Here is a 12,146-nt window from a genome sequence, read left to right on the forward strand (position 1 = left end):
AAGAGACTTTTATCATGACAAGATACAAGAGCAGTCCCTTTGAATTACGATCTTTGAAAGACATTGTACTGTTTCTACCTAACCACAAAAGACGTGGAATACACATGTTCTCATTACCTTACTTATGTAACTGTAACCGCCTCCCCACCCCCGTTTATCACCTTTACAATAAAGATAAAATAATTAGAAAAGGAATGGAATACATAAAAATGGATACATAAAATGCAGTCTCTAATATTACAAATGAACATTCTAAAATAATTTCGCCATCTCTGACAACTGTCTTGTTTGCACGATTTTCTTATTCTTCTCACAGCATGAAGGCTAGAAATAACTGAGAGGCTAAGAAATTTGGAATCTGTCTCTCAGGGTATATTGATTTCTTAACTGTAATAGGTATTTTGGGGGGGTATATTATGTTTCAGCTTAGGTGGATTATTTAAGGTTGTGGATCAGAGAAACTGGAGATGATTTAATGATCTCTCACCAGGGAGAGACATTGTAAGCCTGACTGAATTTAAAGTGAAAATTTTAGAGTGGGTAGAAACTTTGCCTAGGTAACTGCTGTGCATCAGTCAGATAATGTTCACCCACACAAGGAAGCAGAAAACAGCACAGGAAGGAAGGCGACTTGGAGTCAGGAAGCCAGCAGCCTACCAGTCTTGTCTAGGCAGGTTTTGCATGTTTATCTTTCACTTGCCCATCCCTAAAAAAAACATGTATCTATACATGTTCATGAAAAGTCATATTCATATTAAAAGGCATTCTGAATAACTAGCAGAAGAAATTATACCCAAATGCTTTTCCCCACTAAGAACAGCTTCCATTTACATGAAAATATGGATTTTTAGATACTTCATCCTCTGTAGTAATGAATTCATATATAATGGATGTGCTCAAATATAATCTGGATTTTCATTTTCCATTTAATAATGATCTCCAATCTCTGAAATATGTATATACATTTATTACATTTGTATATTGGGCAGCCATGACACTAACAACTTTGACTTATTCAAACATTTGTAGTGGGGATGATGAATAGAAAACAGAATGGAGACAAATATCATAATATCCTATGTATATATGATTTGTGCTATAAAATCTTGCTTTCATTTAATTCAATGTAAGAGTTCAATTTCCTTACAACCTGTTGTGAGAAATTAATAAACAGTTATATTTTATCTCATGAGTCAAATACTGATCTATACGTTTAGGTCTTTCTGTAATATCAGTTAGACTCAATATTTCATTTGTTTTTAATTTCTACATAATTATTATAAACATAAATGCTCTGAACATCATTTAACCTCATTTCCTTACTTAAATGAAAATTTTTCTGTTGTTTTTGGCCATGATAAGTTTTGTCTCTGAGTCAATAATTTGCAAAAATTGAAACATGTACATGAAAGATCTCTCTGAGTTGAAATCTTGAGAAATAGTTAATATGTAAACACTTTTATCCACTCATGACTTGTTGTAGAACAAAAATTCATTTAACATACAAATAAGTTTTTGGGTTTTTTTGTTGTTTTTTATTTAGTGAGAGGCTCAGGGTTGATATCATAGCCTATCATTCTTACTTGGCGTTTTGTTTTTCAAATCCTGTTAAGCTATTAGAACAAAGAGGCAGAGGATGGATAATGTAGATCCAACCCAAATTCAAAAGTATACAAATGCAGGTCACTACACCTGACCCATGGCACATTCTCAAATGCTCTTCGGGTGACTGTGCCTATGGAAGAGAGTTTCTAAACAAAGTCATAATTGACTAAAATAAAGCATTTTGTGCCTTTGAGATAGCTGTTCTTGGGAAAAATAGAAAGTGATGCTATTTTGTACTAACAAATGGAAACTTACCAAATTGTTATTGTTTAAAAATGGATTTTTTTGTTATTTTGATATGGAAGTCATAATTTTTGAAAAGTCAACATCAGAAAATTACCTAGACTTTCATCACCTAATAAGACCTGTCATCTTCTAATTAGTTCATTGTACATTTGGAGTAGCTCTTTTTTTTTGCTCAGGGCTGATGTTCTACCATTTGTTCTATGACTCTAAGTCCAGCTTTTTTTTGGAAATGGAGTTTCTTGGATTTGTCTGCCCTAGCTGGCAAAAGCCCTACTGGTATTGTATGGCCATCCTAAGGTCTCAGCTTCCTGAGTAACTAGGATAACAGGTCTGATACATCAGTACTAGGCATAACTCATCAGTTTAAAGCATTAAATTTAGTGGCATTTATGCATTCACAATGTTGTGAAACAATCATTTCTGGATTTTCAAGTTTTTTTTTTCAATCAGCCCACAGGAAAAAAAATGTACAATATTAGAAATCACCCTGTTTCCTTTTCTCCTACCTATATACTGATAACCAATAATTGGCTTTCTGTCTTTATAGATTTGCCTCTTTTGGATAATTCATATACAAGGAAACATACAGTCTGTGACCTTTAATTCTGGCTTTTAAATTTTAACATAAAGTTTTCAATGTTCATCAGTTATGTGGCATATATCTGCACTTGATCCTTTTGTATACAAATAGTATTCCATTATTAATACATGCCACATTTTATAATCATCTATTTTCAATATTTTTTAATAAATAATGTGGTTAGTACTCAAGGCTTCACACTTCCTAGTTTGGTGCTCTACCATTTGAGCCATACTTACATCCTTGATTTTTACTGGTTATTTTCAAGGTAAGGTGAATCATTGTATACTGGGCAATGAAAAGAAATCTTCATAAATATTTGGAAACTGGAAAAGTTAACAATACCCATTTGGATCCTCTTAATTGTACTAGAGAGGCAGAATTCCATCTTACTTACATCCAACTGATTTCAAGCATTTCCTTAAATAATTGTCCATTAGATATTCCTTTCCATCTGTCTCTGTAATCTCCTTTTCCAATTTTATATGTTTTTCTACAATGACTTTATCTCGTATTGCCATTATTCTCTCTACTTATTCTGCTGTCATCCATCTAATTCAGTAATTTGAATGAAAGTTACAATATTTTATCTAAATTTAATCTCTAGGGACTGGTGAAGTACCTTACAAAATAAATTCTCAGTATAACTTTCTTGACCGTATGAACAGATTAAAAACACAAAGACAATCTGTGTAGCTGTAAAATAATAAAAATATTCACCTTAATTTCAAGCATTTTAGAAAAAGTAACCCTGCCTTTGTCTTTTTTAAATTTGTTTTGGAAGGGTTTGCTTATTGCTTTTTTTGCCTGTACTGGGGCTTAAAGTGAAAATTTTGTGCTCTTGCTTGGCTTTTCTATTCAAGGCTGGTGTTCTTGAGCCACATCTCCTTTTTTGGCTTTTTGCTGATTAGTTAAACACAAGAGCCCATGGCTGCCAAGGCTGGTTTTGAACTATGAGCCTCAAATCTCGGTATCCTGTGCAGCTAGGATTACAAGCATGACTCACCAGTGCCCAGCTCCCGCATGGTTGTAATCAAGAAAGTAGACTTTAATATTTCATACACTAACAAAATAACTTCTCTTATTCAGGCTGTCTTTATTAGAATTCAAACATCCTTTATTTCAAATCAAAACAAAATCAAATTAAAACCAGAAAGTCTAGAAGGATGATATTCTATACACTTAATTTTGAAAATAGGAGGATTTTCAAAATCCTTCTATCTAGTTTTGATCAAGAAAATCAGACATGCTCATGGACATGAATATGTTCTTCACCTCTCTCTTTTTTTCCTACGTTAAAGGACTAACATTATATTTGTCATTTAATAGCGAAAGGAAAATCTTATGTTTATAAGAAGACTAGAAATATGTTATATTCTGAAATAAAATTTTTATGAAAAGTCTTCTTGAACTATCAAGGACAGAAATGCTCACAAGACATATGGTTAAACTGCAAAGAGACAGAATGGGTTTCCAGGATATTTGCCTAGAATTTAAACTCCTTATGAGAAGTGTGGTACTCTTCTGTATTTTACCTTCCTGAGCCTCAGTCTCCTCATGCTTGCAGTGAAATCATTACTGCCTCGCCCATAGCTCACAACAAACAGATGTGAGAATGACGACAGGGAAATTTTGGAAAGTTCACTTTGAAACATGATGTGCTACACCAAGACAGGCGCAGCATTCACTCACCAAACACAGTTCTTGCAGGCACAGATTCTCTGTTAAGCCAGAATGACACTTGGGAGAGAATGACAGTCATGATGCAAGGCAGATAGGTCTGAATCACAAAATACCCAATTTTTCTTTTCAAGTGGAAATGAGCTGTCATTACAGTATATTCACCTGGAAGAAAAATTTAAGACGCTTAAAGAACTCTAGTCGTCAATAGTTTGAACATTTTAGAAATGGAAGGAATTAGAGAAAAGTATAGTCGCTGATCAATAAAATGATCACATATATATCCGGAAACCATACCAACTTGAGATATTTCATTATCCCAGCAAAAGTACTAAAATGTAAAAATCTATAGTACCAAGAGACTTGTAGAATACCAGGCTCCATGACATGGTATTAGCTGTGCTCTCTGTCATGTCTACTTCTCAGGACTCAGGCATGCTGAAGGTTCTCTGATAGTGTGTTATCCTGACTGCTCAGGTGCCCTATTCCCAGGGGTGGTAAGATTGATCTAATTCAGTCCACCCAGACTGCTTGAATGTTGATCTCTGGCCTCATCTCCAAATCTAGTCTTCTGGCCAAGATGTTCTACTTCTAACCACATCACCAATTCTCTCTGTTCTGCGTCTCTTTTAATTTGCTTCAGTCTATTCCATTTGATCGTCCCTCTACCTTCTTTTCTCTCTCACCCTCTCAGTTTTGTCACTGCATGTTGGATAATGGGTCCATATGACTTCATTTTTCTTAGATAAGGGTGGCCCTAAGGAATGGTTTTAGAAACACCTTTGTACACAAGCCAATAGTAATTATCAATAAATCAAGAGTTAAAATCTCAAATTATGCAGAATGGGGTTAAAAGAATTAGAAAGTTATGGAAATAGTGGTAAGAAGTTTGAATATAAATGTTCAAATGGACTGGGCTGAGAAGACAAACATTTTCTGAATATGTGGTATATTTTAGGCCAATTCTGAAACTTTAATATCCACACGAACCTCTTCAGGTTCTTATTAAAATGCAAACCCTGATTTAGGAAGGGTGCAGACTAAGATGTTCAATGTCTTAAAAGCTCCCAAGCAGTGAATAGTGCTAGTGTGTGGACATTCAGAGCCAACGTTTTAAAGCAATCTGACCTATTTTTCAGTGATTTTAACCTATTGATTTTCTTGGGACTAGATTTCTTTATATCCATTTTACTAACCTGTACTGGATTTAATTGTTTCCTTTCCAATTGATTGGCCAAGCAGGTCATACTGATTTAACCTAGAGCCATCAGGAGCAACCTGTACTGAATCAGATGCATTGTAAGTCCAAATGTAAGTGACTTCTGAGGTTGTATAAGCATCTGTTGAAAATCAGAAAAAAATGCCTTAAGTACTTTAATATGAACCACCAATAGACTGAATACAACAGCAAAGTCTACATATTTCAGAGAATTGCAACGTAATAAGAATGCTTAAAGTTCACATTTTATGGTAAAATGTATCCTTGGAATTTAAAACTTTAATATGAAGTATATGGAGCAATAGACAATTATGAGTATCAGAAATTTTTCATTATAACTTCTTTTTAAAAATTTATTTCAAAGGTGATGGACAGAGCTGGGAGTTACAGTTATGTAAGTAAGGTAATGAGTACATTGCTTTTTAAACACTGTTACCCCATCCCTCATTTTCTCCTGTTTACCACTTCCCATTCCCTTCCATCCCGATTTGTAAAGTTCATTTCCAACACAAGATCTAGTGAGTATATGGTTGCATTAGTTCATCCTATGTCCTGCTGTTTCTGTGATTCCTTTTCTTTTGATAAATAAAGAGCAAATTTATATTTAGAGCCTGAAAAAAAATCTCTGTGCTCTAAGATGGTTTTCTTTATCAAGACAGAAGGTCAAGATGAGAAACAAGTAATAAAATCAAGGGCAACAGTTGATTTGGGCATTGTGGCCACTCATAAATTGAGAATAATAATCCACTTAATCCAAAGTGATATTGTTTTCTGCATATAAAAGAAACTTAGTTAACAGGTAAACTCAGTTTTTATGGAACAATGCAGTTCCCTAATTTCAGAGCATTTAAAACAAATCAGAACATTAAATACTTGTACTAAGTTGTAAATATGTCGGTAAATAGATTAATTTTAAGTTAGTCAATGAATATAAGGTATGCATTACCAAAGGGACCAAGGTTTGACAGTTAAGGTATGCATTTCCAAAGATACAAAACACACATAGACTACAGATAACACCTTGGTTTATTTGGCCAAATACGCATAGTTAGTAGAAATGAGATGTCTCCTGAGCTGAATTCAGGCAACCTATCTGCTCTTCACCATCCTCTGCACTGACATTTCTTTCCCCTGGTGTGACCTGATTGGGAACAGATAAACTCTTTATGCAAGCAGTCTCTCTCTACAACTGAAAAAATAATTCCTGCTACAGTGAAGACCTTTTGAAGAACTTTCATTTGCTTCTACTCATGTGAATACTTAGAAATATCTGTCATACCTGGTCTTTGAACAGAAGTCAGTATCACGGTCACATTGTCAATTGGAGGAGAATGAAGACCAGTTTTCTCTTGACTTATCTTTGTCTGCAACTCAGCAGGACGCTGAACATTTCATTTCTAGACCACGTATATATTTTCTCACCTATTACCACTTTGCTAGGGTGGTCTGGGTACTGAATGTAAATTGAAGATCTAAGATCACAAGTCAGTTTCTATTCAAGCATCAATAATAGAATGAAGCCTCATGAGTGTTTTATTTGCTACATGATACATGTCAGTATTGTTTGGCTTTCCAACTGTTGTTACTAACATTAATATCAGTGAAATATTGTTTGTACTATACCTGCCTTCATCTCTAACCACAAGTTAATTATTTTATGAAACAATTTTGAAATAGGATTCTAAAAATGTGTGTATGTACATACATATTTACATGTATGTAGTTTATTAGTAAAACATTTATATATTTACATATTAATAAATTCTAGTTGTTCCAATGTCTAAATTGCTTAGTAATTAATTTGAATTAATGACTAATGATTCTACAGAGATGACTGAATTAATAACTTAGTAATGCAGTTATCAAGAAAATCATTTGCAGATCAAGTGGCTTGTTTTGTTTCCCCCATGAATACATATCTTGGCTCTCTCTTTTCCATAAAATCGCAAATGCCATACAACTGAGCACATCAAAAAGCTACACTGCAAGTGTCACTTTGTATCAGAAGGTCTTCATGATATCCCTCACTTGTGAATCTCAATAAATTATAAGAGTTTTAAAGTAATTGCGATTATGCCACTTTTGATTTTTCATGTTACTTTTAAACATAAATGAAATGAAAGCTTAGAAAACGGATGGCATTCTTTGGAAATGAGAAAGATATGAGTAAGACAGGCAAAGTCTATCTTGTTCATGTCTATCACAAATTCTCAGCTTGTTCTGATTAGATCAGTGATGAACTCCATATTGTAATTGCGATTCATTGACATGAAAAATGGAAATTGGAAGAACTCAAGAATACATTATAGGAAATGAATGACACCATTCGACTGCCTATTAAATGAGCAGAACCAGATGCCAGTGACTTATACCTATACCCCTCATTACATGGGAGACTAACATTGGGAGGCTTATAGTTCAAGGCCAGCCCTTTCAGAAAAGTTTATCAAACTCCAACAACAGAGAAAAACTAAAGGCAATGGCATATGTCTGCCATCCCAGAGAAAAGAAACGCATAGTGTGTGGCCCATAGCCTAGGTGTGTCCTCAAGAGAACCACCATTCAGTCATCAATGGGAAGCAAAACCCCAACTCAAAAATAACTAAAGGAAAACCAGGGCAAGAGGCATGGGGCAAGTGGTAGAACACAAGGTCCTCAGTTCAAACACCAGTATCACCAATAACTAAAATCAAATAAAAATATAACAGCAGTTACTGCATTTTACTAGTTAGGGATCCATTGCATTTCAGTTTTTAGATTGGGTCTAGTGAGAGAACACAAAGCACAAGGTCATGAAATGTGGACCTGAGGCACTCCCTGATACATGAACACAAGGACGAACCCCAAGGCAATTGAGTGTGAAGAGAAAAATGCTTGCCCAAAATGTACACTGTACATTCCACCATAATTCAGCTGATTTAAATAATTTTAATTCTATTCAATAATTAATACTACTACAGTCTACGATATTCACTCCTCATATTTAGGAGCCAAAAAAATCTAACTTATTTTTTAACTGTTCATTTTTATCCTAAAAGAGTTAAAGAGATGGACACATCCCACATTTCTTTATGGGTAGTATAAAGAATAAACCATAGACTTCCATTAAGGAAGAAATGAAATCAAGGGAATGAGGAAAACCAACAAGAAGTGAGCATGTAGAAAAGATGCTTCTCTTACACAGAACTATACAAGCTTTCAGAACCGCATCACTTTTGAGGATTTGTATTAAGAGACGAGTGAATGACTAGAAGAGAACCCATGCTTGCTTCTGGCAAGCTTCGCTCTGTTGTCGTGCTATGCCCTGGCTTGTTTCCCGGTCTGTCACTTCAATTGCTGCCCAGTCCTTTAGCATTTATGCATCAAACACTTGCTATCGACAAGGATAAATAGACAAATATGTGGCTGGTAGGTACAAACTCAAATGTGCAAAAGTGTAATATGTAAATACTACTTAAGCAAAGAATCTTAACAAAACCTTTGGGTTAACCTGATGATTATGGAATCAGAAAACTAGACTCTCAAGCATGTAGTATTCCATTGCTTTCTATCTGCACTTTATGGGGTTTGTCAATGGCAGGTAAAGTATTTTCAAGTAAATTAATTTCACTTTCTTTCTTTCTTTTTCTTTTGGTCAGTTATGGGTCTTGAGCTCAGGGCCAGGGTGCTATCCCTGAGCTCTTCCTCGTATCTAGTACTCTACCACTTTGAGCCACAGCACCACTTCCAGTTTTCTGGTGGTTAATTGATCAGAATCTCACCAGGACTTTTCTGCCCAGGCTGGTCAAACTGGGATCCTCATCTCTCAGCCTCCTGAATCACCAGGATTGTAAATATGAGCCACCAGTGCCTGACTCACTTTCAATACTGAGACCTCACACCATTTATACATGTTATCATAATAACAACAACAATTAGCAGCAGCAGCAGCATCTACTAAAAAATCTTTCCATTCTATATCCTAATAAATCTTGGATGAACAATTTCTGTGGTACCAAGGCTTGTCATGTTTCTGTCTAATGCCACTTACGATGCAATGCTGAGGAGTTTGCCCTTGCTGCATGTGCTGTGGTTTTTCTGTGTTGTGTTTGTGCTGTGGAACATGACGGACTGTCTTAAATGGTGTGGGGAAGAATGACAATATTGAAGGGATGCTTTCTGTGACAATAAAGAGAAGGTCTGTGCTTAAGCAAATAAGAGGCTCTTAAAGGAAACAGAGTTGACATCATTTGTGCAGATATACAGAGCAAACAGGATTGAATTTCTCACTCTCCAAATGATGATCATCAAAATTATTAGAGCATCTTGCCTTCCCATTAGCCATCATTCTTTCCCTTCTCTTGACACATGCTTCAGTCACACAGATTCTTAATCAAGAGAGGGCTCTGCACTTCTATTCACTAGAGAAAAATAAAAAGGCAAAAGCCGCATAAAGTGGATAAAGATGGGGTGTCAGATAAAGCACAGTTTCTAAAAAAAGGTTGGAAAAGGGGACATGCTCACACAAGAGAGAAGCTGCTTAGCTGGGTTCATGGATTTAATTCTGAATCTGCCTGGAAGTGTCCTGTGGGCCTCAACAGCTGACGTGACCTTCCCCCTTTCCATTATTCTGGAAGTGCACTTGCTTCTGCTTGACATATAAGACATAACCCAGTGACCTCAAGAACTGCCAAAGGCACAGAGCCCTTTTGAAATGCTCTGTGTAAGCAGGAAGGGCCTGCATGTAACAATCCAATGACATCATCTCCTTTACATTTATTTTAAGGAGGAAAATGTTTGCAACAGACTGATGGAAAGCAATAGAATCTGCCATGTATGATCCATTCTTGGCTAATGAAAAATAAATTTATTATTTTTAAAAATATTCTAGATAAAAGAGAATAATCTATAGTAACTTTCCAAGAGCTCCTGACTTAACGTTAGTCATTTAAAACTATGTTCTTTTTACTCATAGTGTTCTTTACTAACATTAAAAGAGTGATCCTTTGAACAGTCTAATGAAAATATTTGAGACTACCATCGAGCTACCTAACTAGCTTCTTGAGAACAGTCACCATTCCATTTACTACTGTATGCTACTGGACAGGTATTAAGTATTCCACAATGTTAGAAGAATTGCAAATTTGAGTGTGGCCATTGCATTCCTGATGTTATCAATCCCAGACATGCACTTTCCTTCGTTTACTTACAGCTGCCAAATTTCAGAGGACATGAGTGAGCATCCATTGGAAAATCCTCCAAGTGCATTGGGCACTCAGCTTGCACTGTAAGCCTGAAAGTAGAATTCCACTCTTTGTTTAAGTAATTTGGCAAAACAAGAAACATCACACATCAGCTATTGTCTGTTCTGACTTTAGTTCGAGCTGCATATTAGATCAATTCACAGTTAATTACATTTAGGAGATATCTCACAAGACATTTTCTTACATAAAATAAGAATATAAGTAATAGTACTAATCATTAAAATTACACTTTACCCAGTCATTGTATACTCTGTATACAATTTGAGAAGCAAAAAATTTATATGCACTTTTTTTTTTGCCTGTCATGGGCCCTGACTCTGGACCTGGGAGCTGTCTCTCAGCTTTTCACCTCAAGGCCAGCATTCTACCACTTGAGCCACAGCACCACTTCCAGCTTTTTCTGTTTATGTGGTGCTGAGGAATCGAACCCAGGGCCTCAGGCATGCAAGGCAAGCAATCTACCACTGAGCCACCTTCCCAGCCCTGGATGTACATTTTGAAGGGCTGCTGTTCCACAAATCTCACTATTTATTATATGTCTGAATGGGAAAAAATTTAAATATAGTATGCAAAGAACATTATGCTCCATTTGACCTCTTCACCAGTCATAAAGCAAAGTTAATATAACAGTCCAATACTAGTTCATAAAAGCTTGCTTAAAACCTCTCATAATTATGGATAATAATCTTTATATAGATACACATATAAATACAGCAATAAATATAAACATATATATATCTCAAAATATCTTGTTGAGATTGAATTGGTGGCTAAATTATGAGCACAAGTTATAAATATTAAATAAAATTTCTGAATTTCAACATAACAAAAGTAATGAAGATCAATCACAGAAAACCTATTGTATAGACAGCTATTAGTTATCCCATTTTACATAAGAAAAATGAATATAGAACAGGTTCTACACTTTGAAAAATCTGTCATAATTAAATAGAGTAAATGTGGCCAAAATGTGTTGTAACTTAAATATTTCTAGTTGTATTTAAATAATATCTAATGAAATATTTTCTAAAATTATATATGCTCTGTGTCTATATTTTGTTTAAATCTCAAAGTTTCAATCATTTCCTTTATTTATATGGATCAGTGATCAAAGCATAAAGTTGTTAGGAGCACTATGTCAGACTGTCTTCCAGAATTCAGAGAGGCATAGGAATAGTGAATACTTCCATTGGAAGTAATGGTCAGCTATTACTCAGTCAGGAGTCTTGTTTTTGTAAGACTAAGAAATAACAACAGTTTTCATTATTGACCCTTAGTTTTTGTAATAAAAATGTGTATATATAGTGTAAAGGCAAAAATCCATGCATCAAATATTTTAATAAACATTGATTTTTATTGTACATCATTTTATTATATTTATGATTTTCTTCTTTGTAACACAATGCAAGGAACCTCTGTTCATTAGTGAGAATAGTTAAGATTGAAAAGTTATTAATATGAGCAACTGTATGAGCAATTTATAGTTGAACATATAAAATTGATGCTAGATGACAGTTTTGAGCATAAAAATGAATCAGGATTCATTCTCATAAGCATGATTGAGGCATCTAAT

The 12,146-nt window shown here is 34.9% G+C and overlaps 1 protein-coding gene across 2 annotated transcripts in view; it reads right to left on the bottom strand.

Annotated features, from left to right (window-relative positions):
• Positions 1 to 12,146, bottom strand: part of Gabra2 (gamma-aminobutyric acid (GABA) A receptor, alpha 2) — a 115,164-nt gene that overhangs the window by 32,059 nt on the left and 70,959 nt on the right. For both annotated transcript variants that reach the window (XM_013008956.1, XM_013008957.1), the window contains exons 5-7: positions 10,520 to 10,602; positions 5,308 to 5,451; positions 4,124 to 4,276 (exon numbers count right to left, since the gene is read on the bottom strand). In XM_013008956.1, the coding sequence (XP_012864410.1) occupies positions 4,124 to 4,276; positions 5,308 to 5,451; positions 10,520 to 10,602 (380 nt within the window). The remainder of the gene's footprint in view (positions 1 to 4,123; positions 4,277 to 5,307; positions 5,452 to 10,519; positions 10,603 to 12,146) is intronic.

This window comes from Dipodomys ordii, unplaced genomic scaffold, assembly GCF_000151885.1.
Source record: "Dipodomys ordii isolate 6190 unplaced genomic scaffold, Dord_2.0 Scaffold8, whole genome shotgun sequence".
In the NCBI taxonomy this organism is placed as follows: domain Eukaryota; kingdom Metazoa; phylum Chordata; class Mammalia; order Rodentia; family Heteromyidae; genus Dipodomys; species Dipodomys ordii.